This window comes from Ylistrum balloti, unplaced genomic scaffold, assembly GCF_031769215.1.
Source record: "Ylistrum balloti isolate Yb309-2 unplaced genomic scaffold, AGI_CSIRO_Ybal_v1 Utg369684, whole genome shotgun sequence".
Classification (NCBI taxonomy): Eukaryota; Metazoa; Mollusca; class Bivalvia; order Pectinida; family Pectinidae; genus Ylistrum; species Ylistrum balloti.
The window spans coordinates 555,029-579,391 of record NW_026781923.1 but is presented as its reverse complement, the minus strand read 5'-3'; the positions used below and the strand labels follow the sequence as shown (position 1 = coordinate 579,391).

Below are 24,363 nucleotides of genomic sequence, written 5' to 3'. Positions count from 1 at the left end.
AGATACTCAGCTGGTAGCTGTGGAGTATTAGTCACCGAGGTTCGCCGTTACCTGCATGTCGTGTTTTAATCCAATCGAATATTGGCACGGTTCAGAACAGACACTTGTACTGTATTTAACGTTCGTCTGAAACCATCAGATATACATTAACATTTCGAAGTTTATTCATATATAAGGCAAACGTATTTGTCTATCTAGATTTATTTTCTATTCATTTTGATATTTCTCGGTCGTCTCATAGGTTTAGGATTTTTGCCCTTACCTTGGCAACACTGACGGTCTTTTCTACATAGTATCTCTACTGTCTGTCGTCGTCAGCAGTTTAAGGGACGTAGGGAAATTGATAGTGGTTTTTAATCTATTAAAGGGAAATTGGATCTACAACGTTTTGTCCCCCGTTCTTAGTCTCCTTTGATTAATATACCAGTAATGAATACAAATAAGCTCCTTTCCTGGAGCAATTCAAATTCATAGAAACGTCATTCTTAACTTGCTCATGGAACCGCATATTTTATGTTATCAACAGTATCATGAAACATAGGGTCTACCATATGAGGTTGCAACTTTTTTCTAAGGTTTATTGCTTACAGGAAAATATTTTGCCACTCTTTTTCATAAAACGTAATTGCTCGTGTCAAATGAACAACGGAATCTGCATATATCGACACTGACCGTGCTTCAATATACATCCATTACAGACGAGATCGTTTGTGTTTTATATATACGCCCATACAGCTCGCTGGATTTGTATTGATGATGATATAAACACCTGCAATCTCCGCTATTCTACCGTATACTGACGAGTTTTCACGCCTGCTTGGATACCTGGCGAACGCAATGGCCGTCCGCCATACCAAACCGTGTCCGCCATACCAAACCGTATCCACCCAACACTTTATTTGTTTAGAACATAAAATAAGGCATTTTCCAATTTGATGAATTAAACTACGTGTATGTCGATTTATAATGCATCATCACACAAGGACAAAGTAAAAGACAGCCCTGATACACAGACAAACTACACTAAATCCTCAATATTATACCTATGTAACATGCATCATATATGGCAAATATGTCACACTTCACGTTGGTCACATGTGGGAAAAATACAAAACCCAACACGTAATGGTCACTAGGAAAACACAATATATATCACTGACTGTCTGACTTTTACTGGTTTTACCTGGGTTTCATAAATAAAAATGTCACACACAGTGACAAAATAAAGTCATAAACTGTCACACATAGTGACAAAATAAAGCCCTGTCACACATAGTGACAAAATAGAGCCATAAGCCTGTCACATACAGTGACAAAATAAAGCCATAATTCTGTCACATACAGTGGCAAAATAAAGTCATAATCCTGTCACACATAGTGACAAAATAAAGCTATAATTCTGTCACACACGGGGTTAAACAAAACCTTGTTATATACATGTGGGCGAAATAAAGCCAGAATCCCCCTGTCACACACAGTGACAAAAAATGTCAATATCTTATCACACACGGGAACGAAATAAGGTCAAAAGCCTGTCACACACAAGGACAAAAGAAAACACCACTTAACCTTAAACTTCAAAACTGAAGTACAAATATTACGTCTTCCATAATTCCAAACATCAATAACAAAATATAGCACATCGTCACGACAACAAAGAAAAACAATGCTGTATCTGCTGATACAAAACAATCTCTATAAACCACTGTACACAGGATACAATATGTATTTATTGCTTCATATCATGGGAAACACGTGGGTGTTGATCACCACTGAAAGTTTCATATCTGTTAAAGACGATGAAGAGTGGATGTCTTATCTCTAATGACAAAACTAAAGGTTATATAAGTATGGGATGCATTATTTAAACGTAGACGTATATATGACATGGTAAATAGTCCTAGTGGTGATTGATCAATGGAATGGTGACTTTATTGTTAATTCTATTGAGTTAATATGCTTTATTGTAATAACCCAGCGTATAAATTGTAAATACTATCAAATTCTTACACATTCTACACAACTCCAAACATTGTACTGTCTAGATATACTTGATGATGAAAGTCCTTCAATGAAACATCGGGTTACCAGGTTGATATGCTGATTCCAAGCAACACCATGCTGTCAAAATAAGCCTCCTCATCAAGTCTCCAGTTAAATAGCCATATAATCGTGGGTAGTCGTGAACATTTTAAGTGGTAGGCGAGGAGAAAGTTTCAAAAGTAATAAATAACAATACATCGTTGAAAAATATCAACGTTACAAATTCGTAAACAAATAAAACAAAAAGAGAAGAAAAAGAAACCTGCACATCATCAAATTCTGAAGTCTCCGTGGAAACATTATTTTGTTCATGTTTTGCCTTATTTTTTTATTGAACTTAAGTTTTGATTATAATTCTGGTAACATGTTGGTGTTTTCTTATTAATGTTGGTTTTTTTTTCACGATGTATAGAAATTACAATTCAGTATTATTGATAAAATCCGATCTTCCGAGCTAATTTGTAATGTATCAGAAAGTTGTTCTTTTCTAAGCTTATAATTATACTGCTTCATGTTGATTATCATGAATTCTTTATTTGTTTGTTGGAGTGTATCAAACATGATAATGGAACAGGTTCTTTTGCTCGATTAGTTTATTGAATTTGTGGGTTCTAATTATGTTGATTTATCATTAATTTTTCGCTCATGTATCACACATTCCAAGTTAATTGTGTTCTGTGTGGATGTGATAAGATAATGTCTAAGTTTCTCTTATTAGCTTCTATAAATGGTGGTAAGGTGTTGAATCTTATAAGCATAAAGTAGAAAGATTTGGGGAGGATTTTTGTTCATCTTGATTATATCATTTGGCAATATTCGATTTCCTTGACCGGTATAAAGTAAGGTATACATACGTTTCTTATTTCAAAAGACGACATTACTTTAATTGAGCTAAATTCACATGGTGGATGTCGTCGATAAAGCGAAAGACGCCTTACGTTTTGAAACACATGGTCGTATTTCCCTTGTATGATTTTGGAGGTCTGCTTATACAGCTTTCTGTTGTTCTTATTTTGCAGTTATTTCATCGTTTCTTAGTTTGAAATAAAACTTTGTTGACATGCCGGTATTATCCTGTTGATGTTCTCACAATTCAATGTGGATTTGACAACTGATAACATTCACTGCACTGATTCTTCTTTTATTGGAAAAGCAATTTAGGAATATGTGTACCTGTTCCAGATTTCAGTTTCATTATATCCTCATAAAAACACTAACAGCAGAGTTCATACAACGTAGATACATACTGTAGTATATAAGTGCTCAGAGCAGTTAAATGTGACCAAGCAAAACATATACTTGGAAACACGTGAAATGGAAAAATAGGATTAAAGTATTATGGTTTGGAAGTCTCTGCCACGTTCTCAATACAAGAATCGGGGCAGTCACAACAAACTATCAGGTACATTAACATTGTATTAATCACACATGACGCCAAAAGAAATAGGCACATCCCGATGAGATCATGATGACTTTAAAATCTCCCCGTCATTCATAGACATCTATTTTTGGTAACCTTAAATGTTAGAGCGTCTGTTTACAGTCGACGTTTATAACAGAGTGGATGCACACCCTTCAACATTGAATCAATACTGTGACTCGTAGACCTCAATTCATTAGTTATGACGAATAATTAACAACATGTACTTGGAAGTTTCAATGGAAAATTCCTCTAATATGTATCGATAGGTCTCTCAATTAAGTGTCTTTGTTAAGGTGTCAGAAATATTGAGTTGTACCCAATGCATAATATAAACATTTATACATCTTACCAATTTCATTTAAACTGAGTATATAAATGTTTCGACGACATCGAGCCTCAGACACCCAAGAAAATAAAAAACACCGAGTACAGCAATTGTTCAAATTAAGATAGAGTTGATATAATCAATTACTTCTAAACGTTTAGGTTTCATGAAAAAGCAATTAAACCTTGTTATAAAAGACCGTAATGCAATTTGATATTTTAATATCAAAAGAGGGAGTGTTTTTATCAGCTTTTGGAGTGTATGTATAGATTTTCCTGTTTGACATTCAAAACAAGGTTTCAGTGGTATGGACATAAGATCAAACACGTCATATCCACGTATTTACATACGCAGAGTGTCAAATTCTGAACAGCCGTTCATTCTATTGAGATAACGATTACTGGCAGGTATTCGTGGATGTGATGGAGATCTGGCACTTTAATGTTAAAACGTTGTGGTCTATCATTAGTGTGTGTCGTTTATGTTAGGCTAATGTCTCTCACTATCGTGATGATTCCCTATTCTAGAGTGGAAACGTCCATCATATTCTATGGACAAGTTAAAGCTCGCTAGGAAAGAAGTTTCTAAATGATTTTGTGTACAGCTTCTATGGTGATTGTTACCACAGGGACTTGGCACGAATTCCCAACCTATGATCCATATATATATTATAGTGACCTGTCGTTCTTGTCACTGTAATATATATACATATATGAATCTTTGGTTTGGAATTGCCAAGTCTCTGCTTTTTTTACATAAACAATTTTTAAATAAATTTTAATTTCAGGACCAAAGCTATATTATTCTTTACCTGGTACCGTTGTTTCCTGTGTGCATTTTCAGCAAGCTAAACGAGCTCAACTGACCCTAAGGCTATATGTTATCAGTTCAGTAAGATAGCGACATGTTTTTATTTCAGCCTCAGTTTTTTGCCAATGTGACAAGTGGATTGATCACGTCACTGTATTGACTGCAGTATGACATGCCTGAGATAAGGGATGCAGACAGATAATTGTAATTGGTCGTCACTTAGTGCAAGCCATCAGTGACAACGTGTTACTCTGTTGAAGAGGATTTTGCACTGTCAGGACACCTGGTGTCAACAGAATATAACTGAAATACATTGAATAAATCACCACCGTTTACTAACATGCGTATAATTCATCGATCAAATATTGATTCATATACATTTTCAATTTTTTATCCTCTTTTTATTAAATGAAATATTATTTCAGTTGAGTGAATAAATAGTATTGCATAGCTTTTCATGGCACATGTCCTGTGTTATCAAACGTTATGATTTATATGATGTGGTGTATGCACGATTTAAAAAGCAGGTACATTATAACTATACGGAAACAACACCTTAAAGATCATCAGTAATTATAGACCTTCAGTAATTAAAGACCTTCAGTAATTATAGACCTTCAGTAATTATAGACCTTCAGTTTTTATAGACCATCAGTAATTATAGACCATCAGTAATTATAGATCATCAGTTATTATAGACCATCAGTAATTTTAGACCCTGGTAAATACAGATCATCAGTAATTATAGACCTTCAGTTATTATAGACCATCAGTAATTATAGACCTTCAGTAATTATAGGCCTTCAGTAGACCATCAGTAATTATAGACCTTCAGTAATTACAGATCATCAGTAATTATAGACCTTCAGTAATTACAGATCATCAGTAATTATAGACCTTGGTAAATACAGACCATCAGTAATTATAGACCTTGGTAAATACAGATCATCAGTAATTATAGACCTTGGTAAATACAGACCATCAGTAATTATAGACCTTCAGTAATTACAGATCATCAATTGTTACAGATCATCAGTTGTTACAGATCATCAGTTGTTACAGACCATGGTAAATACAGATAATTATAGACCATCAGTAATTATAGACCTTCAGTAATTATAGACCTTCAGTAATTATAGACCTTCAGTAATTATAGACCTTCAGTAATTATAGATCATCAAGATACAGGAATGTCGCTAGGAATACATATTTTGTTAGTTGTAAATATGTTACCATTCGGCTTGTACATTCTTTCTATCTAGATCTTTCATAGATTTATCACGCTGTATGACAATGATATGAACATAGGTTTCCATTTCCTGAGAGACTAAGCTTACAGTGTAAACACAGGTACGTAAGAAACGCTTTTGAATACTTTTTATAGTTTCACGTGCATTAATGGTGAAATTATTGTCATTATCTACAAACACATACAAACATAGGTTACTTCAATTGTATATTTGTATTTTTGTTGTTTTGGTTATAATTCCACCGACAAATCTTCCAGTTTGAGGCCATCATTTATCACACTTGTCAAAACAAAACGATAACCTCCACAAATAAACAGAAATTTAACAACGTATATGGAGAGAAAGGCACTGTCTTCCAGAAATGTAAATGTCTTCTGCTTCATCGACGACACCCGCCACGTAAGTCTTGATCGTAGCTTATTTATATTCTCAAATGAGATCAAGGTTAATAACAACGAAAACCACAATTCATTTGTCGATAACTAAACTGGAAAGGTAAATGTTATCCCTTAGCTGTTAACTAAACTGAAAATGTAAAGGTTATCCCTTAGCTGGTAATTAAACTAGGAAGGAACCTGTTATCCCTTAGCTGGTTACTAAACTTAGAAGGAAACTGTTATCCCTTAGCTGGTAACTAAACTGGAAAGGTAAAGGTTATCCTTTAGCTGGTAACTAAACTAGTAAGGGTAAAGGTTATCCCTTAGCTGGTAACTAAACTAGTAAGGGTAAAGGTTATCCCTTAGCTCGCAACTAAACTAGGAATTTAAAGGTTATTTCTTAGCTGGTAACTAAACTAGTAAGGGTAAAGGTTATCCCTTAGCTGGTAACTTAACAAGGAAGGTAAAGGTTATTTCTTAGCTGGTTACTAAACTAGTAAGGGTAAAGGTTATCCCTTAGCTGGTAACTTAACAAGGAAGGTAAAGGTTATCCCTTAGCTGGTAACTAAGCTGGAAAGATAAAGGTTATCCCTTAGCTGGTAACTAAACTGGAAAGATAAAGGTTATCCCTTAGCTGGTAACTTAGCTGGTAACTTAACAAGGAAGGTAAAGGTTATCCCTTAGCTAGTAACTAAACTGAAAATGTAAAGGTTATCCCTTAGCTGGTAACTAGACTAGGAAGGTAAATGTTATCCCTTAGCTAGTTACAAAATTGGAAAGGTAAAGGTTATCCCTTAGCTGGTAACCTAACAAGGAAGTTAAAGGTTATCCCTTAGCTAGTTACAAAACTGGAAAGGTAAAGGTTATCCCTTAGCTGGTAACTAAAATGAAGATAAAGGTTATTCCTTAGCTAGTTACAAAACTGGAAAGGTAAAGGTTATCCCTTAGCTGGTAACTTAACAAGGAAGGTAAAGGTTATTCTGTAGTTAGTTACAAAACTGGAAAGGTAAAGGTTATTCCTTAGCTAGGTAACTTAACAAGGAAGGTAAAGGTTATTCCTTAGCTGGTAACGTAACAAGGAAGGTAAAGGTTATCCCTTAGCTGGTAACTAAGCTGGAAAGATAAAGGTTATCCCTTAGCTGGTAACTAAACTGGAAAGATAAAGGTTATCCCTTAGCTGGTAACTAAACTGGAAAGGTAAAGGTTATCCCTTAGCTGGTAACTTAACAAGGAAGGTAAAGGTTATCCCTTAGCTAGTAACTAAACTGAAAATGTAAAGGTTATCCCTTAGCTGGTAACTAGACTAGGAAGGTAAATGTTATCCCTTAGCTAGTTACAAAATTGGAAAGGTAAAGGTTATCCCTTAGCTGGTAACCTAACAAGGAAGTTAAAGGTTATCCCTTAGCTAGTTACAAAACTGGAAAGGTAAAGGTTATCCCTTAGCTGGTAACTAAAATGAAAATAAAGGTTATTCCTTAGCTAGTTACAAAACTGGAAAGGTAAAGGTTATCCCTTAGCTGGTAACTTAACAAGGAAGTTAAAGGTTATTCTGTACTTAACAAGGAAGGTAAAGGTTATTCCTTAGCTAGTTACAAAACTGGAAATGTAAAGGTTATCCCTTAGCTAGGTAACTTAACAAGGAAGGTAAAGGTTATCCCTTAGCTAGGTAACTTAACAAGGAAGGTAAAGGTTATTCCTTAGCTAGTTACAAAACTGCCCTTAGCTGGTAACTTAACAAGGAAGGTAAAGGTTATTCCTTAGCTAGTTACTAAACTGGAAAGGTAAAGGTTGTCCCTTAGCTGGTAACTAAAATGAAGATAAAGGTTATTCCTTAGCTAGTTACAAAACTGGAAAGGTAAAGGTTATCCCTTAGCTGGTAACTTAACAAGGAAGGTAATGGTTATTCTGTAGTTAGTTACAAAACTGGAAAGGTAAAGGTTATCCCTTAGCTGGTAACTTAACAAGGAAGGTAAAGGTTATTCCTTAGCTGGTAACTTAACAAGGAAGGTAAATGTTATCCCTTAGCTAGGTAACTTAACAAGGAAGGTAAAGGTTATTCCTTAGCTGGTAACGTAACAAGGAAGGTAAAGGTTATCCCTTAGCTAGGTAACTTAACAAGGAAGGTAAAGGTTATTCCTTAGCTAGTTACAAAACTGGAAAGGTAAAGGTTATCCCTTAGCTGGTAACTTAACAAGGAAGGTAAAGGTTATTCCTTAGCTAGTTACTAAACTGGAAAGGTAAAAGTTATCCCTTAGCTGGTAACGTAACAAGGAAGGTAAAGGTTATCCCTTAGCTAGTTACAAAACTGGAAAGGTAAAGGTTATCCCTTAGCTGGTAACTAAAATGAAGATAAAGGTTATTCCTTAGCTGGTGACTTAGGTGGAAAGACATTATTTAGCTGGTACCTAAATTGGGTGCATCTTATGAATTAATACCGATATGGAGTCAAATTTTGTTTTACTCTCGTTTTACATTCGAGTGAAAAAGAAACTGTTTGTCAGGGCTTCATATGAAAGAATATATGACTTCGTTATTTCAACCAATATGTTTTTTTTCAGGCTATGTTTGCGTGTTGCTGTTCTACAGGAATTTAATCAAGTTTACAGATCGCCTTCATGAGTGTCGTGCAGACTACCAGAATAACCACACAAACCGGCACTATCACATGTAAATCTGTTATGTCGATCACACATGGCAATGCCGATATTTCCAATTCGTTTATCAAAGTGATTTATATTTGCAATTAATAATCATTTTATGAGGCTTGTTATCTTCAGAAACATAATATTCCGTGGAGCATGAAATTCGTTGTGGGAAGTGTCAACTACTATATTAGGTAGGAAACGGTGATGTCTGTATGGTTTAGTGTAGGGTTTTATCTATGGTAGGAAATGGGGATGTCTGTATTGTTTAGTGTAGGGTTTTATCTGTGGTAGGAAATGATGATGTCTGTAAGATTTAGTGTAGGGTTTTATCTGTGGTAGGAAATGATGATGTCTGTAAGATTTAGTGTAGGGTTTTGTCTGTGGTAGGAAATGTTAATGTCTGTATGGTTTAGTGTAGGGTATTTTCTGTGGTAGAAAATGATGATGTTTGTATGGTTAAGTGTAGGGTTTTATCTGTGGTAGGAAGTGGTAACAGTTACATTAGGTAGGAAATGGTGATGTCTGTATGGTTTAGTGTAGGGTTTTATCTGTGGTAGGAAATGGTGATGTCTGTATTGTTTAGTGTAGGGTTTTATCTGTGGTAGGAAATGGTGATGTCTGTATGGTTTAGTGTAGGGTTTTATCTGTGGTAGGAAATGGTGATGTCTGTATTGTTTAGTGTAGGGTTTTATCTGTGGTAGGAAATGATGATGTCTGTATGGTTTAGTGTAGGGTATTTTCTGTGGTAGAAAATGATGATGTCTGTATAGTTTAGTGTAGGGTATTATCTATGGTAGGAAAGGTAACAGTTATATTAGGTAGGAATGTGCGTATGGTTTAGTGTAGGGTATTATTTGTGGTAGAAAGTGGTAACAGTTATATTAGGTAGGAATGTGTCTATGGTTTAGTGTAGTGTATTATCTGTGGTAGGAAGTGGTAACAGTTACATTAGGTAGGAAGTGGTGATGTCTGTAAGGTTTAGTGTAGGGTTTTATCTGTGGTAGAAAGTGGTAACAGTTTTATTAGGTAGGAATGTGTGTATGGTTTAGTGTAGGGTGTTATCTATGGTAGGAAGTGGTAACAGATATATTAGGTAGGAAGTGGTGATGTCTGTAAGGTTTAGTGTAGGGTTTTATCTGTGGTAGGAAATGGTGATGTCTGTATGGTTTAGTGTAGATTTTATCTGTGGTAGGAAATTATGATGTCTGTAAGGTTTAGTGTAGGGTTTTATCTGTGGTAGAAAGTGGTAACAGTTTTATTAGGTAGGAATGTGTCTATGGTTTAGTGTAGGGTTTTATCTGTGGTAGGAAGTGGTAACAGTTATATTATAACTTTCTAACAAGCGGTATAATAAGAGTAATGATTTCAATTTCCCTGATGTGAATTTTCTATTTCTGGATAGCAACGTTGATTACCAATCTATGGTGTTTACATGGCGCTTGTCCCAAATAAATGACATACGCATAATACATGGTCTATTGGGGAAAATTCTATTTCCTTCTGCGATAATAAGATGGGATGTGTTTGATACTCTTTCATATGCCTGGTTTTACCGTTGTTGATTATCTTATTGGTCGTTGAAGAAGAAGACTCTTACCCATCCGACGTACTTGGTGTTCTCATTGTTCTTTGTTCAGGAGTCTCCGTGTAAATCCTTCGTTGTTTAAAGTTTCAGCGTAGTGTCGTCGAACTGAAGTTTGAATTAGTATTCTTTTGACATGTCGGTAGTTTTTTTGTTTTTCTCGATTGAAACCTTGGGGTCACCAAATGCTCACAAGACCATGCGAACCGACATGTACTGCTTCAACGACGGCATTACATATCAAAATATTGTCATGGTTCCAAATGAATATTGCTAATCAATACAAGCTTACTTTAAGATTAACATCAAGATAATACCAACATGTCAACAAAATCATAATCCGGACTAAAATTCAACAAAACTTTGACAAAGTATGAAAACACATGGAGAATAAGACCAGATGTTGCGGAAATGTAAGCGTCTTTTGAATATGTGAAATGAAATATAAAAATAATGATATAATAATATTCTATTATCAATGACACCAGTATTTTTCAACGACTGGAAGAGTATGTGTCCCTAGCTCCGTCTCGCGCATCTCATTGACGGATTCGCCCTAAACACCATAGAATTGCAAAAAGTAGCAATAGTATTGAGGGCCTGATCATAAGTTATAATATATATATATTGACATTAATAAATGTAGTATGAAATCGATACGGTACAGTGTTTCCATGCTCTTTTTGGAACTGAAGCAGTGTTAAGATTGCCTTGAAAAAACATCAGGGAAGATACCTAACACCAGGTATAGACTATATGTGTTTGTTGGTTGATCGTTTGGCTGTTTAGTTTGTTAATGAATGGTTTGGCTTCATATTGTCAACATACGAAGTATGAAATTAATAATATTGATGAGTAAACCTCGATAAGATGTAACTGATATTCTTATTGGTTCTTATCAGTTTCAGTTTATTTCATAACCATAAATTTACAGCACCGTTTACTTTTCTTGAAAAAAGGTTATCGTAACAAGAGAACGGAGGCGTTCGGTCAGTTAAGAATGGGGTGTGGTGGAGTGCAGGATGGAAAAATCAAATGTTCCTAGGAAAGAAACGTTGTTAAGATGAGGGTGTTGAAGGTTGGTCAAAAACTGTTGAGAACTCTTTAAAATCCACATACTATTAATTCATCTTCTTGAGTAAACAGTATTACAATAAGACTATAACCAAGATTGATAGTGCTAAGTATCGTAGTAAGTAGATTTCACAAAGGTTTGATTGAACAACTCGACGAGACAGAAATAAAACGCTGTTTATACGGATTTCAGGAATTCAACATAAGCGGAGGATGTCCGTATCCCTATCATTAATAGGCGATGTAAATGATTATTGTACCTAACCAATCAGCCAGTATTTCTACTTTTTGGAATACTACATTGTGTATAGGCGGGAATCCCTTCGTTATCAAGGTGAGACGCTTCTGAGACTATATAATCAGAGAAATTTTAGTTATCCTATACCTTGGTTTAAAACTAGGAAATTCCACTTACAAGCCTGATCATCAACAGTAATCGACAATATGTAAGTGGATGTAATCTCACGCCTCTTTTCAGTGCAGAGTCAGTCTAGGCCTTTTAAGTTTCGAGACAATAAATTACTTTTGAGTTTTCAAGGTTTGCAATTGAATTAAAAATCGACATTTTACTACCTTATGTAGCACCTTTCAGTTGATTTATTTGATAAATCCCTCTGTTTAATTGAACACGTAAAATGAGTTTCTGGAGAGGTCAAGAGGATAAACATGACCGCTGTATAGCAATGTAATTAATGGAGATGCCACCATGATAAGCATCAATGCCTGTGTCATAACCTGCTCCAGGTACACTACACGTAATTGCTCATTTCAATGAACCTTCATTATTTTCAACAACTAGGAGCTTGTAAAAGCTGTCAAGAACAGACCTTGATTAATGTTGATAGTTTATGTAAATGGAATCGATAGACAATTCAATCTTCCATCACCAGTGGCACCTGGACAATCAATAATGATACCAGCATGGGTGTGTCAGTGTGCGCGGGACAGAAACAGCAAATCTACAGGCGGCGAACGTTTTCAAAATCTGCAACATCAGTGTGCCTTACAAGAAAATGCTGAAATACCATGCGATGTTTTGTGTTTTAACAAAATACAAGGATTAGTCACAGAAAAACTATCTATTCTGATATTAAGAATAGTTTGTGAGCAATAGTATCGATTTGAAAACAGATTTTCCGTTTATTTCAAATAGTCGCCAAGCTTGAATTTGTAGTTATGATTAAATGATGGGGGAAAACAAGTAACGGAACAAAAATACAGCTGACAACGGCTCAAGGTAAGGTATTTAAGTCATTAATTTGAATGCAACATCACTTTTAGATATCAATCACTGATATAGAGAGAATTTCTCTTCGGCAGGGAAAAGCCGTTGTTTGTTATTTTGCTATAGTGGTTTTTTTTTTTTTTTTTTTCGACAAAATACAGTTCTATTAAATGGCGTCTTATAAACCAAATCGATTCCGTCAGTGTGCGTGTTTAGGAAATAATTAAGATGTTAAAATGCAAGTAGAATTGAATTTTCAATCGTTCTTTGTGATGCCTTGTATGAAGTTGATTAAATCGATATGTGCGCACAACTCTGAAGAATGGGTTTCTGATTACAGGTATCCAGCTGTAAAAAGACCATGTTGTGGACACTGATGACTTTCAGTAAGTGTAAACTTCTTCACATGAATATAACAACCACTGAAGTATCTATATCCGATCCCTTTTTCAAACCACTATATACAATACAGTGTTTGATTTTTCAATGTTCTACTTTTCAATTAAACTATATATATATTTGTACAAAAGCCACAAAAATGGAAATCACTTTCATGCATGCTATATTTCAGTTGTCCGCAAAATGATATCAGAAAACACATATTCTTCATTAAATAATGATTATTTTTGTTTTCGCTGGTTTGTAAACTAAAATGAAATACATTGTCTTATCTCATGAAACACATGTAACACATGTAGGATAGAACAACAGAAAAGAATAAACGCAATAAACGAAATACGATTCAGTTCAATTGATTTACGAAAGATTAATATGATTTAAATTTCCATGGATAATATGTACGTGCGAATAAGATCACGTGATTCAGAAGGGTAAGCAAGTTTATTTTTATCTATAGGTTTGCTCTGTGCTGCATGTGATATTGTTCAAGGCTGGATAGTTGCACCCAGTGCTTTTACAGTTTTCCGAACCAAATATTCCTGGAATGAAGCGAGACAAATATGTGAAAACAACAACAATACTCTTCTAACAATCCCTGATGAACAATATTGGGCCTTCTGGAAGTTTGTGTTGTGAGTATGCAACGTAAACACAAAACACATGGTGATAATATGATACTTCTTGTTATCGTCTATTTTAAAGGGAAACTCATTTCACAAAAATACAACGTTAAAACTAAAACTTTTTTTAAATACTTATAATACAAAACATTACTAATCTTCATCAGTACAGAATATTCAAGATGGTGTTACAACGGAGGAAATCTTCAGCATACGATTACAACTTGTATGTAGTAACAATTGCAATTGCAGTTTAATCACTAATGAAATAAATATTAATTAATTCCTGAAACATATCTGTAAACGGGAGAACTGTTCTTGCATGAATTATCACTTTTATTTTATCTTTATGTGCCTATACTCCTTGCTTACAATGGCATAAAAAGAGTTAAAGCTCGTGTAATAAAGCACATCTTCTTTGCCAATTTACCTTCACCACAACTCTTTATGATTATCATTGAATGCTATTGGTTGGCCGATCAATTACTAAAGCCTATTTCTATCAATGGCATGTGATGTCCAAAACACGCTAATTTTATATCAAATACAAACACCTTTCAATAACCATAATGATATCAAACGAGCAGAATCAACAAAAACTAGGACAATTCACCGTGAAATTGACACCCATTTGCATTTAATCTAGCACCCATGTCAACATTGTCATTAAGCTATCCGGTTGAAATGAATTAAAAATGAGTTTATAGGATATGTTATATTCTAGATTTTAGGTATTCACAGTCAGGATATTTGCTGCGTGTTTTGAATTAAGTCTTAATTGGTTCTGTTCTGGGCAGCTTTTATTCCCTCGATAATAATCTTTATTTGTTGAGTATAAAATACCTGTTTAGACAAGGGAAGCTCTTCCACATAACCCTCCTTTCAGTAAAACGCTTTATAAGTGAAAAGTTATGTAATAATACCGACAAATCATTAAAACACACATTTATCATTTCAAAAAGAAAGAATCTACAGCAAGTTTTATTTATTTCTAATTAATTATGAAAATTTAAAACACAAATTCCTACTCGACGCAAAAATGCAATAAAGGTTGAAGTAGTATGTCTGTTAAAGGTACGCATTTCTGATAGCACGACCATCAATATCGATATTCACATTCTATGTTCTGAAATTGTTTTTCAGATGCATATGCAGGAAAATGTGTGTTTTTGGGATATTAAAAAAATAAGACTTAAAACAGTGTGTCCTATTAACGCGAAATATATGTACGTTACGTAAATGAGAATAAAATAATATGATATTCGAGAATATAATGAAAACACTCAAATTCGATGAAACTAGGATAAAATATGAACAAAAGAATCATTTGCTCTGATAAGCTAGAAAAGGACATGGAGAAGAAGACTAGGTGTTCCAGAGGGGAAAATGTCTGCTTCACCAATGACTAAAGTAATCTGCATCTGAAAGGAAGAGAATTAGATACGTATTCCAAAGTGGGACGAGTGGCTTGCTGTTTTGTTGAATAGATAAAAACCTATTTTGGAACGTTTGAACAATTTCTTCGTGTTGGTAATATCAATAGAATAGAAGTTTTTTATAACATAACCAGTAGAAGATTAGAGTAGTGTGATGGTTCAATGATTACACAATCACCTTCATAAATAAATTACCTGTGTGGAGCGTACTAGCACCAAAGTATGTAGTGTACGAGATGGTACGGAATCGACCAACATTTTCGGTTGCACTATAATTCTATGTACACTAAGGTCGATAATAGTGTAACGAGATGGTAAACAGGTCATAGACAAAAAAAATGTACCAGTGTAGTATATTGCTATCATCTGGTGTATTTTTCATGAAATCTGTTTCCTTATATTCGAAATATGTGTACATCGGATTATAGTACAACTGAAAAAGTTCGATTTCTTACCATCTCATACATTACGTACGGAAGCACTAGTCTGATGCAGGTGACCGTGTAGTCATAGAAACATCACACTCTAATCTTTTACTGGTTGTGTTATAAGAACTTCCATTCTACTGTAGAAATAAAACCTGGAAGTTTTGTTTAATTATTCATATTCAATATGTCGGTTTTTATCTGAATTTAATGCATATGAACAATATGATAGTTAAACAATGTAATACATGAAATTGTTTGTCACGAGATGTACCCCAACCGATGAATTGCAAATATAAGCCAAGCACTACGCTGTCGATTCCACTCCGCAATTGTTTTTTGTCGTTTAATTTTCATTTTTTGAAAGCTTTCACAAACGCTACTTCCTGTATAGATTTGTTTACAAACCATTTACGTGCTTTTACTAGCGTAACTTTTACCGAGGACCGTTGAATGCTTAAGTACACAATGATACCGGTAGTGATAGAAAGTATCAACAATTACTGATATAGATTAGTACATTTTACGTGGTGTTTGATTGAAACTGAGGTTATATTATAGGTCAGTATACTTCTGGATGAATAAAGCGGTTGTCTACACTCTCTAAGAATATTTATCAATGTTATCATCCATCTTTAGCAAAGGCTTATCATCATATTGTTTTGTACCGTTAAACAATTTAACTAGAATATTAACGCGAAAGAGGGAAGGGAAGAAAACTTGATATCGTTTTAGGATTCTCAACCTTATACCAATAGCTACATGTATCATCATCTATGGTTATTCTTGTTCCGCATACGAGATACAGATACTAGGGAAACGACCACAAATAACTGCCTTGGCACTGGTTCATACAAAGTTCGTGTGATTGTGCTGCTTGACTGAGATTGTAAAGAACTGTTTCCGGACCACTTGAATTCCAAGCTGGATATATCATATATCAATACTAAATGTACGTGTTTTATCACGTCATGGAAATGAGACACTGTGACTAATTATTCATATACATGTATGATATAACTATTTCTGACGCTTGCGGGGGTTTGTAATTAGAGATATGATAGTACATTCCTTCAATAAATATAATGTACTTATATAGGAACAGGTTTGTCGATATACCTTGTATTTTAGAGATAGATTTTATGTGTCATCTGCCCATGGAAATTTTTTTCTACGATGTAAAAACAAATAATTTCCACACGACCATTAAGAAAGATAACAGAAAGGGTATACGTATCTTTGCAAAAATCAAGGAAATACCGAAAAGTCAACAGATTGATTCAAAATGAAAGTCCATGAAAATAAGGGAAACCAAAAAGAACAAGGGGAAAATAGTAAAAGATGTTTCGGAATAGTAAGCGTCCTCTACTTCATTAAAATTAACGTTCATGCAATTTGTTGTCAATCCACATAAATAATGTTACGATCTCAAATGAGAACAGGGCTAATAACAATGGAACAACCAATATACTAACGAGCATCAGACACATCCAGCTTAATATCGCAAAAAGAAAAAGATACCAATGATATACTTTTCATCTAACTCCATCTCTCAAATCCCGCGTTGTGAGTTTGTCTATACCTTGCCGACGCCTTGCGTGCAAATCGTATTAGTGAGTACAAGCTCTTTGATATCGAATCAACATCGACATGCAAACGCCATATGTTTTAGATGGAGGAATGTTGCTATACAGAAATGGAAAAAAATATAGATTAAGTTCTAATGTCTTCCACATTACGTACTTTCGTTATTATTCTTGGTATTGTATGATATTATGTATTTTCATCTTGTCATCAATGTGTAAATCGTAGAAAAGTGGCTCAGAGCATTTGCTTTGCTTGTTTCTTCATCTATTCAGTTAATATCTGTTAAAGGTGGAAACATCGTAAAGGAAATTTATTGCATTGTGATGCTATTGTACCTACCCATCTAGATTCATCTTTCAACCACTGTATATTTTCCTCAGTTGCCTCCCTGTTTTCAAAATTTAGGCCCTCGGCATAACTGACAGTTCCTAGGACATCTGAATGGTGCAAAAAAAATCATTATTTGGTTTTGCTGTATCGAATTCTATTTTTGTATTAAAATGTGCTATTCACTTGTTTGTCTTTGTAAAAGTCGTGCAACTCTTTGGTTCCTACTGGCACGTTTCAAGCTAAATGTAGCCTACAGCAAACACACTTTTTATACCTATGACATTAAACATTGATTTTATGCCAATTACTGTTGTGTACTTATTCTGTGTTTAGACATTCGCAGTATTTGCGGCTAAAATATATAATTCAAAATATCTACTTACTCATTTGTCTTTAAGTCAGAAGCCAAAACATCAGTCAGATATAAAATGTTCATTTGCACACGTTTCGTATTTTAGAAACCCGGAAAGTGAAGCCCTTCACAGAGAAATGGGTAATTCTAGGTATTGGTTCGGTCTTCACGCCCCAGACTCCACCAACTTGTCATCACTCATGTGGGCTGATTGTGTCGTTCCCTCGTGGATAGAATGGACAAATGCTGGTCGAAACTATGTTCCAGAGCAACCTTGTTTGGCTTTCGACGTTTACTTCAAACCCTTTACAACAATACTTCTAAAAATTTGGTTGGCAGACAGCTGTTCAACTACTAACTACTTTGTTTGTAGTGAACCATTAACAGGTACGTTTTTTAGACTAATCTCAATCACTATAGGTCTTAAGAGGGTAATGAATAATGAGGCACGGAGAATCTTAACAACACCTCTTGGTATAAGGTTTTAAGATAGATAATTAACGTATATTTCACTCAAACTGGTTTGAGATTGGCATATATACAATGGATGACTTAATTAAGCAGGTAGACAATTTAATTTTTGATTTATTTGAAGAATTTGTAAACACATTCCATCTTAGCATCAATTTTCTCCATTATTATGTACAACATAGTTTACACTATCAAAGAATGTTGGAGAAATCATGATGTCTGTTTTGAAACAGCATCTCATCCATCTATCACAGTCCTTATAGAAATATTTTTCGAGAGTGAAAATACTGCCTTACTGCTCCAGGGTCATGTCCGTCTGGAGTAAGACAATGAAATCAGTAGTGTGAGTTCGATGATGAAAAGTGAAAAAAAAAAAATAAAGATACACTTTTCAGCTACTAAAATCTCCAAGTTGCAAGTTTCAAATTAGAATAATACATCACATCTTGGTAACTAAAACCTGCCTTCATAAGATAAAGCTTTATACCAACCCGTAAAGCTTTAATGTACTCTGTGTGATTTGGAGCAGGAGATAATAACCCAAGAACGCCAAGAGATTCAGACACTTCTACAGAGGTTTTGATATCTACTTTATATACATTTTAATTCATTGGCATAACAAAGACGCCTTTGCTTTTTGGATAGTTTCACCTATTCTGGAACTATATTTATACATTGTATGAGTAAGAGTGTTTCATTTATTAAAAGTTTGTTACATATACAAAGGCATGCAGCTTATAAACAAACATCCGTTTCATTGAATTTGTAACAATATTCATTTATTTGTTCATTCACTCATATGCCAATCCAGTTATGCCAATATTTCTATCATACATAGAGTACGGTAGCACATGGCCATCAAATCATGTTGTCTTATAAACTCTCTCTCTCTCTCTCTCTCTCTCTCTCTCTCTCTCTCTCTCTCTCTCTCTCTCTCTCTCTCTCTCTCTCTGTTTCTCTCTCTCTCTCTCGTTTCATTTAAATCAATCATTAGTAAGCCAAGAATAATGAATAATACATAACAAATGCTTTCAGGTATGAGCTTTACGTAATTAAACATACTTTATCTTGAGAAATCGTACCAGCTCTATTCATTACGGCCTTTCCTCCTTGAGAATTGTAGTCGTACTCCTACATCTGGTTATTGGAATCCTTCTTGTACAGTATATGATTGCGAGTGATGTAAGCCTCATATAAGTGTGTGTAAATTAATAAGATGCAAGTTCATATCTATAATACATGGACTTAACGATGAATTAAGTACACATGTACATTTCATACTTATTAAGGATGATGATGGTTTGATGGTGGCGATATACGAGTGCGAATGCGCGTTTATGTATTGTAACGTTTATACATATTATAATAAAAAAAAATGAAAATGCAAAAAAAAATTTTTAAAAATAAAAAAATGATGCTACTTCTAGGCTTGTTATAAACGATGTAATTATCGTTGTTATCGATCTGCATTTTCCAAGTTCAGAGAAGTAAGGTAATCCGTTTTATGATTGCATTCCTTGTAAGATAATACCTAGGGAAAACGAATATTACTTCTCTGAACATGGAAAATGCAGATCGGAAATGCATCTATCAGTTCATCAAGGAATTTTTTTGATAAAATAATAAGGATCCGACATCGTTTCATGACGTACAAACGTTTTGGAAAGTTTGCGTGCAGAGTGTGTGGTTTTGTTAATTACGGAATTTCGACTGATTAAAAAGCGGTAATTATCGTGGTTACATTGTTATAACATGCCAAATTGTCAAAACATGTGTTGCTAATGTATTCGTACGGTATTGCATTCAGTATAACTATAAGCATAAAGCACAGCATCACTACAAATGATTGACAACAAAATCTAATGAAAATAGAGAAGACAAGAAAACCCCATGAAAAAGACAGGTCTTTATCATTTACATTATCTAACACGTTGTCATCGGTCCATTCATATAATGTTGTATAGGTCACTGGTTATCTTAAACATATCTTGGATGAAAATGAATACACAGTCACTTCGAGATGGTTCGCGGTATCAATTTTGCGTTAATTTTCTTCGCTGTATGGTATTGGAGTCTTTCAAGAAGTACATAAGCTTTACATTATATTGTGTTATTCATTCATACTGTATATTTTGTTTCAGTGAGAAATGACACGTGTATTGCCCATGGATGTGACGAGCATGTCCATTTAGTAAAGGATAACACTGAATGTGTTAGTATGTGCAGCGCCGACACAAACTGTCGGACCAACTTCACGTTCATTTCGGGTTTGGGAATTTGTCACGTTTTCTTCCTGTCGCCATATCGTTCGAATTCGTTCTATCGAATATGTCTGTTAGTGGAAGACACTTCCGTAGATATCTGCTCTGACAGTAATGGTAAGTCATAGTTTATTTTTCATCAATTCAGCTGTTTATTAAACATTTTTATTCTTGAAATAAACGTTCGCCCTCGTTTCATTTCCCAAATCACCTTAAGTGACAAACTTTTGAAACAATATCATCTGATATCTGTGATAAAAAGGATACCCCTGAATAAGATCTCGACACGTTATGTCTCTTTTAACTGATGTTTATGAAAGCTGTTGTTGATGTGATACTGAGTCGTTTGATCTGTTACAGGATTCGGTGATATTGGAAATATTATCAATACAGGTCCGGACCCTGGTGGTTACTGTCTCGCGAGAGAGTCAACATCTGTACCAAGTATTTCATCAGGTATGTGTACAGACAACTGATGTTCATTTAACTGCAAATTATGGGGAAAAATAACAACTTTTTCACTAGTTAAACGTACTCATTTCATTCAGGGTCAGGATTGGTGGACCATACCTTGTAGATTGCAAAGTCCGCCATACACATAGCACATTACTACCACTGATTCAACGGTTCTGATTCTGAAAGTCGAGAACAATCATTCACGTTTAATTCTATTTATTTATTATCATTATTAAGTTATTGATATTTAACACACGTTAATGCTATGTAAAAATTGTTTGTATTTTATCAGTTGCAGAAGATACAACAAGCACCCCTGAATCGACAACACCTGTAGTCATGCCAACAACAGAGGTGTCCCGAACGACGGTAACGACGTCACAGCAAATGTGTGTATGTTCTTGTAACACTGCCAACCAACCGGAACTCACTATTGAAGAGAAAGTAGAACAGCTAAAAAGGGAACTCACAGTGAATAAGAAAAATACTTCCCTCCATAAACGTAAGTTTATCAGTGCCAGTGATGATAGAATATCTGCGACAGGGATAGGGTCGTTTGGTGTGGGAATGCTGGTCATTGTTCTGCTCTCTATCTGTGTCATGGACCTTGGCACGCTCAAGGCAGATTTACAGAACATGTACCGCAATATAAGGAGTCGCTGCTGCAGAAAGAAGGAGGAAACACGCGTCCGACACGTGCGTCATGTGGATCCGTCTATAACAAAAGCAAAATTATTTACAGAGCCAGATTGTACTGTCATTGTGAACTCTGCTACATCCCCAGTTTTGAAAATAACCAAAGAAGACTTGTCTTCACAAAAGAATGACAGGACAACTTTATCAGTTCCTACGAACATTGGAAACGCTAAAACGCAAAGGTTACTTTCGCCGGCATGCACCGGTTCTGTCTCATCAAGAAGTTCCTCAAAGAGAAGTGGGACTGATAGAAGCTCACCTGGATACCAAAGCTCTTTGTCTATACAGTCGTCAAACGCCTCTGGAAATGTCTCCACAATGGCTTCCAGAAAGTCGTCGGCTGGATGTTCAGGAACGTCTTCTTTGAATGACAACGGCAAACCATGTGGAGGTGGAACCCAGTTAAGTAAGTTATCCAGCGGTGACTTTGACGGTGATATTCTCCCTAACAGAGTCAGGAGTACAAGTCTTCAGAGTAGAAACAGAAATCAAAGATACAACAATAAAGAGCCTATCTGGTTACGAATGGTTTGATCCTTGCAGGCAAAAACAGACAAATTTGACCTAGAAAATGCATTCACTAGTACACATGAAGTGTAATAGTGATAAATAGTTTGTGCCCTTTATCACAAGCAGTGATTCAAACGGATTTCAAATACGATGTATCACGTTTCTATGGAAATAAGATTGTGATAAGGTTCGTTCAGACATGACTTGACAATGATACGTCAGGTACAGAGATAGACAATGTGTATCATCCCTGTCGTACCTAGTTGATCACAGGCCAATGTTTTCGTTTGTCGGTGATAAGGATACATGATCTGTCAGCTGGTCAGTCAACGTCCTTCTCCGTGAAACCCGGCTCTCTTTACAGATCGAAGGACATTAACACATCAAAGTAATGTGTAAATCGATTCTTGATTATGTAACTCGCTTGGAAAAATCAGTCAAAAATGTCAAACGTCATGGTAACAGTGTTTGCATTCAGAAAAAAATATATGTAAACACATTTAGAATGTGGTTAATCGACTCATGAACGCGATGTACTTCTTTGAAGCGGGATGTTACACCACACCACTGATTGCTGATAAAATAATGTCCTTCAGCTGACGTGACAATGTGGTTCAATGTCATTTACTTAATTATTGAATCATTATGAATTTTTCAACATTCACGAGGTTATGACATCATTAACTTTCTGGATATATTCCGTGAATAGTGAATGTTGAAAAGATAAAAATGACTCCTTGGTTTACACTACGATTTATTTAAAATGTATCGGTGAACCTAACTAATACTGGGCCTTTAATACATTTGTACGCCTGAGTGACGGAGAATAGGCATTTGCACAGGAAATACCATACTAGCTCGTATGTCATAGTAACTGACGTAACAAATATGTAATGTATTCTATATAGAAATATAGTTCCTTAAACAACATCGACTTGTAAGAAAGGTATTCGTTGTCGCTTGACTTACATTTATAGAGTAACTCAAACATATATACACATTTCACTTTGTTCATTTCCAGTAATAAGATGGTTCGAAGGCGGATGTTTCGATTCAGCAGGTAATTCGGTTTTAGTGTATTTCTACACGGTGCAGTTGCAGTGATCAGGTCATTGTTTTTAAGCAAAACTAAACACGATTATCTCATGCTTTCGGTCATACAAGATGTGAATATAGGAAAATGTATCGACATATCAGGCTTATAGTCTGACTTGTCTTGTTTGACATTCACTTAATATATTACAGTCGTATTTGGGTGTAGACTTTACACCTTAGTTCACTCCTAGTGCACGAGAAGAAAGACTTTTAGTTCACAAGAAAAAGACTACAGGTAAACTAGGGTCCACATAGATAATGTGGGAAAAAGCCCTGATATGTAATTGGTAGAGCTCATGATTAATACTGATTTTTTTTCAAACTGTCTTTCATTCCGCCCACTCTCTCCACATAATTAGATATTTTTGCTTTATTTCGTTGTCGCTAGGATCCACAGTCAGTTCAGGGGTGGTCAGTGTCCCCACTCCCCTCCTCAATTTTTAGAACCAGTAGAACTGTACTACGGGTAAAACTATAACATCTGGTCACCTTGACCAATTAACAGAGCGATTAACTCATCCGTGTCATCACTGTAGCTTGTTTATTCCCTACTCAGGATCGCCACACTCCAGTGCACACACTATACAAATAAGGGACTTCAACAAAATGATTCAGAAGAAAAAACCAATCATGATAAGTTTCCAGTTATATTCAAATGCAATACAGCATATAGGGACAAGTACCGTGTATACGTAATTAAATGATCATAATTCATATATGTGGTATACTAAACAAAGAATAGAATGACGGAAAACGATATTTACCTGTAATTATATCAAATTTCTTATAACGTAATACACGTTTGCAAATTATGGAAGTAAGTTATAAACCTTACATAATTACACCCACACACAAACTTTAACCAAGTTATAACAACACACAAGTGAATGTCTTATATCTGCCTGACAAATGATTCTAAAAACTTAGATATCTTACACATTCCTTGGTGTGAAATGAATTTCTAATCTGTT

General features: G+C 35.0%; 1 protein-coding gene across 1 annotated transcript; it reads left to right on the top strand.

The window, feature by feature from the left end:
* The first annotated feature begins 13,115 nt into the window (after window positions 1-13,115).
* Window positions 13,116-22,321, top strand: LOC132564915 (uncharacterized). The gene is made up of 6 exons (XM_060229530.1): window positions 13,116-13,140; window positions 13,611-13,785; window positions 18,010-18,290; window positions 20,516-20,752; window positions 20,996-21,091; window positions 21,393-22,321. The coding sequence occupies exons 1-6, from the start codon at window positions 13,116-13,118 to the stop codon at window positions 22,319-22,321; spliced, it is 1,743 nt and encodes a 580-aa protein (XP_060085513.1).
* The last annotated feature ends 2,042 nt before the right edge of the window (window positions 22,322-24,363 follow it).

Coding starts and splice junctions, on each gene's coding strand:
- LOC132564915 (XM_060229530.1), top strand. CDS start 13,116: ATGTTGTGGACACTGATGACTTTCA. Junction 13,141..13,610: donor GTGGACACTGATGACTTTCA/GTAAGTGTAAAC, acceptor TTTTATCTATAG/GTTTGCTCTGTGCTGCATGT. Junction 20,753..20,995: donor TATCTGCTCTGACAGTAATG/GTAAGTCATAGT, acceptor GATCTGTTACAG/GATTCGGTGATATTGGAAAT.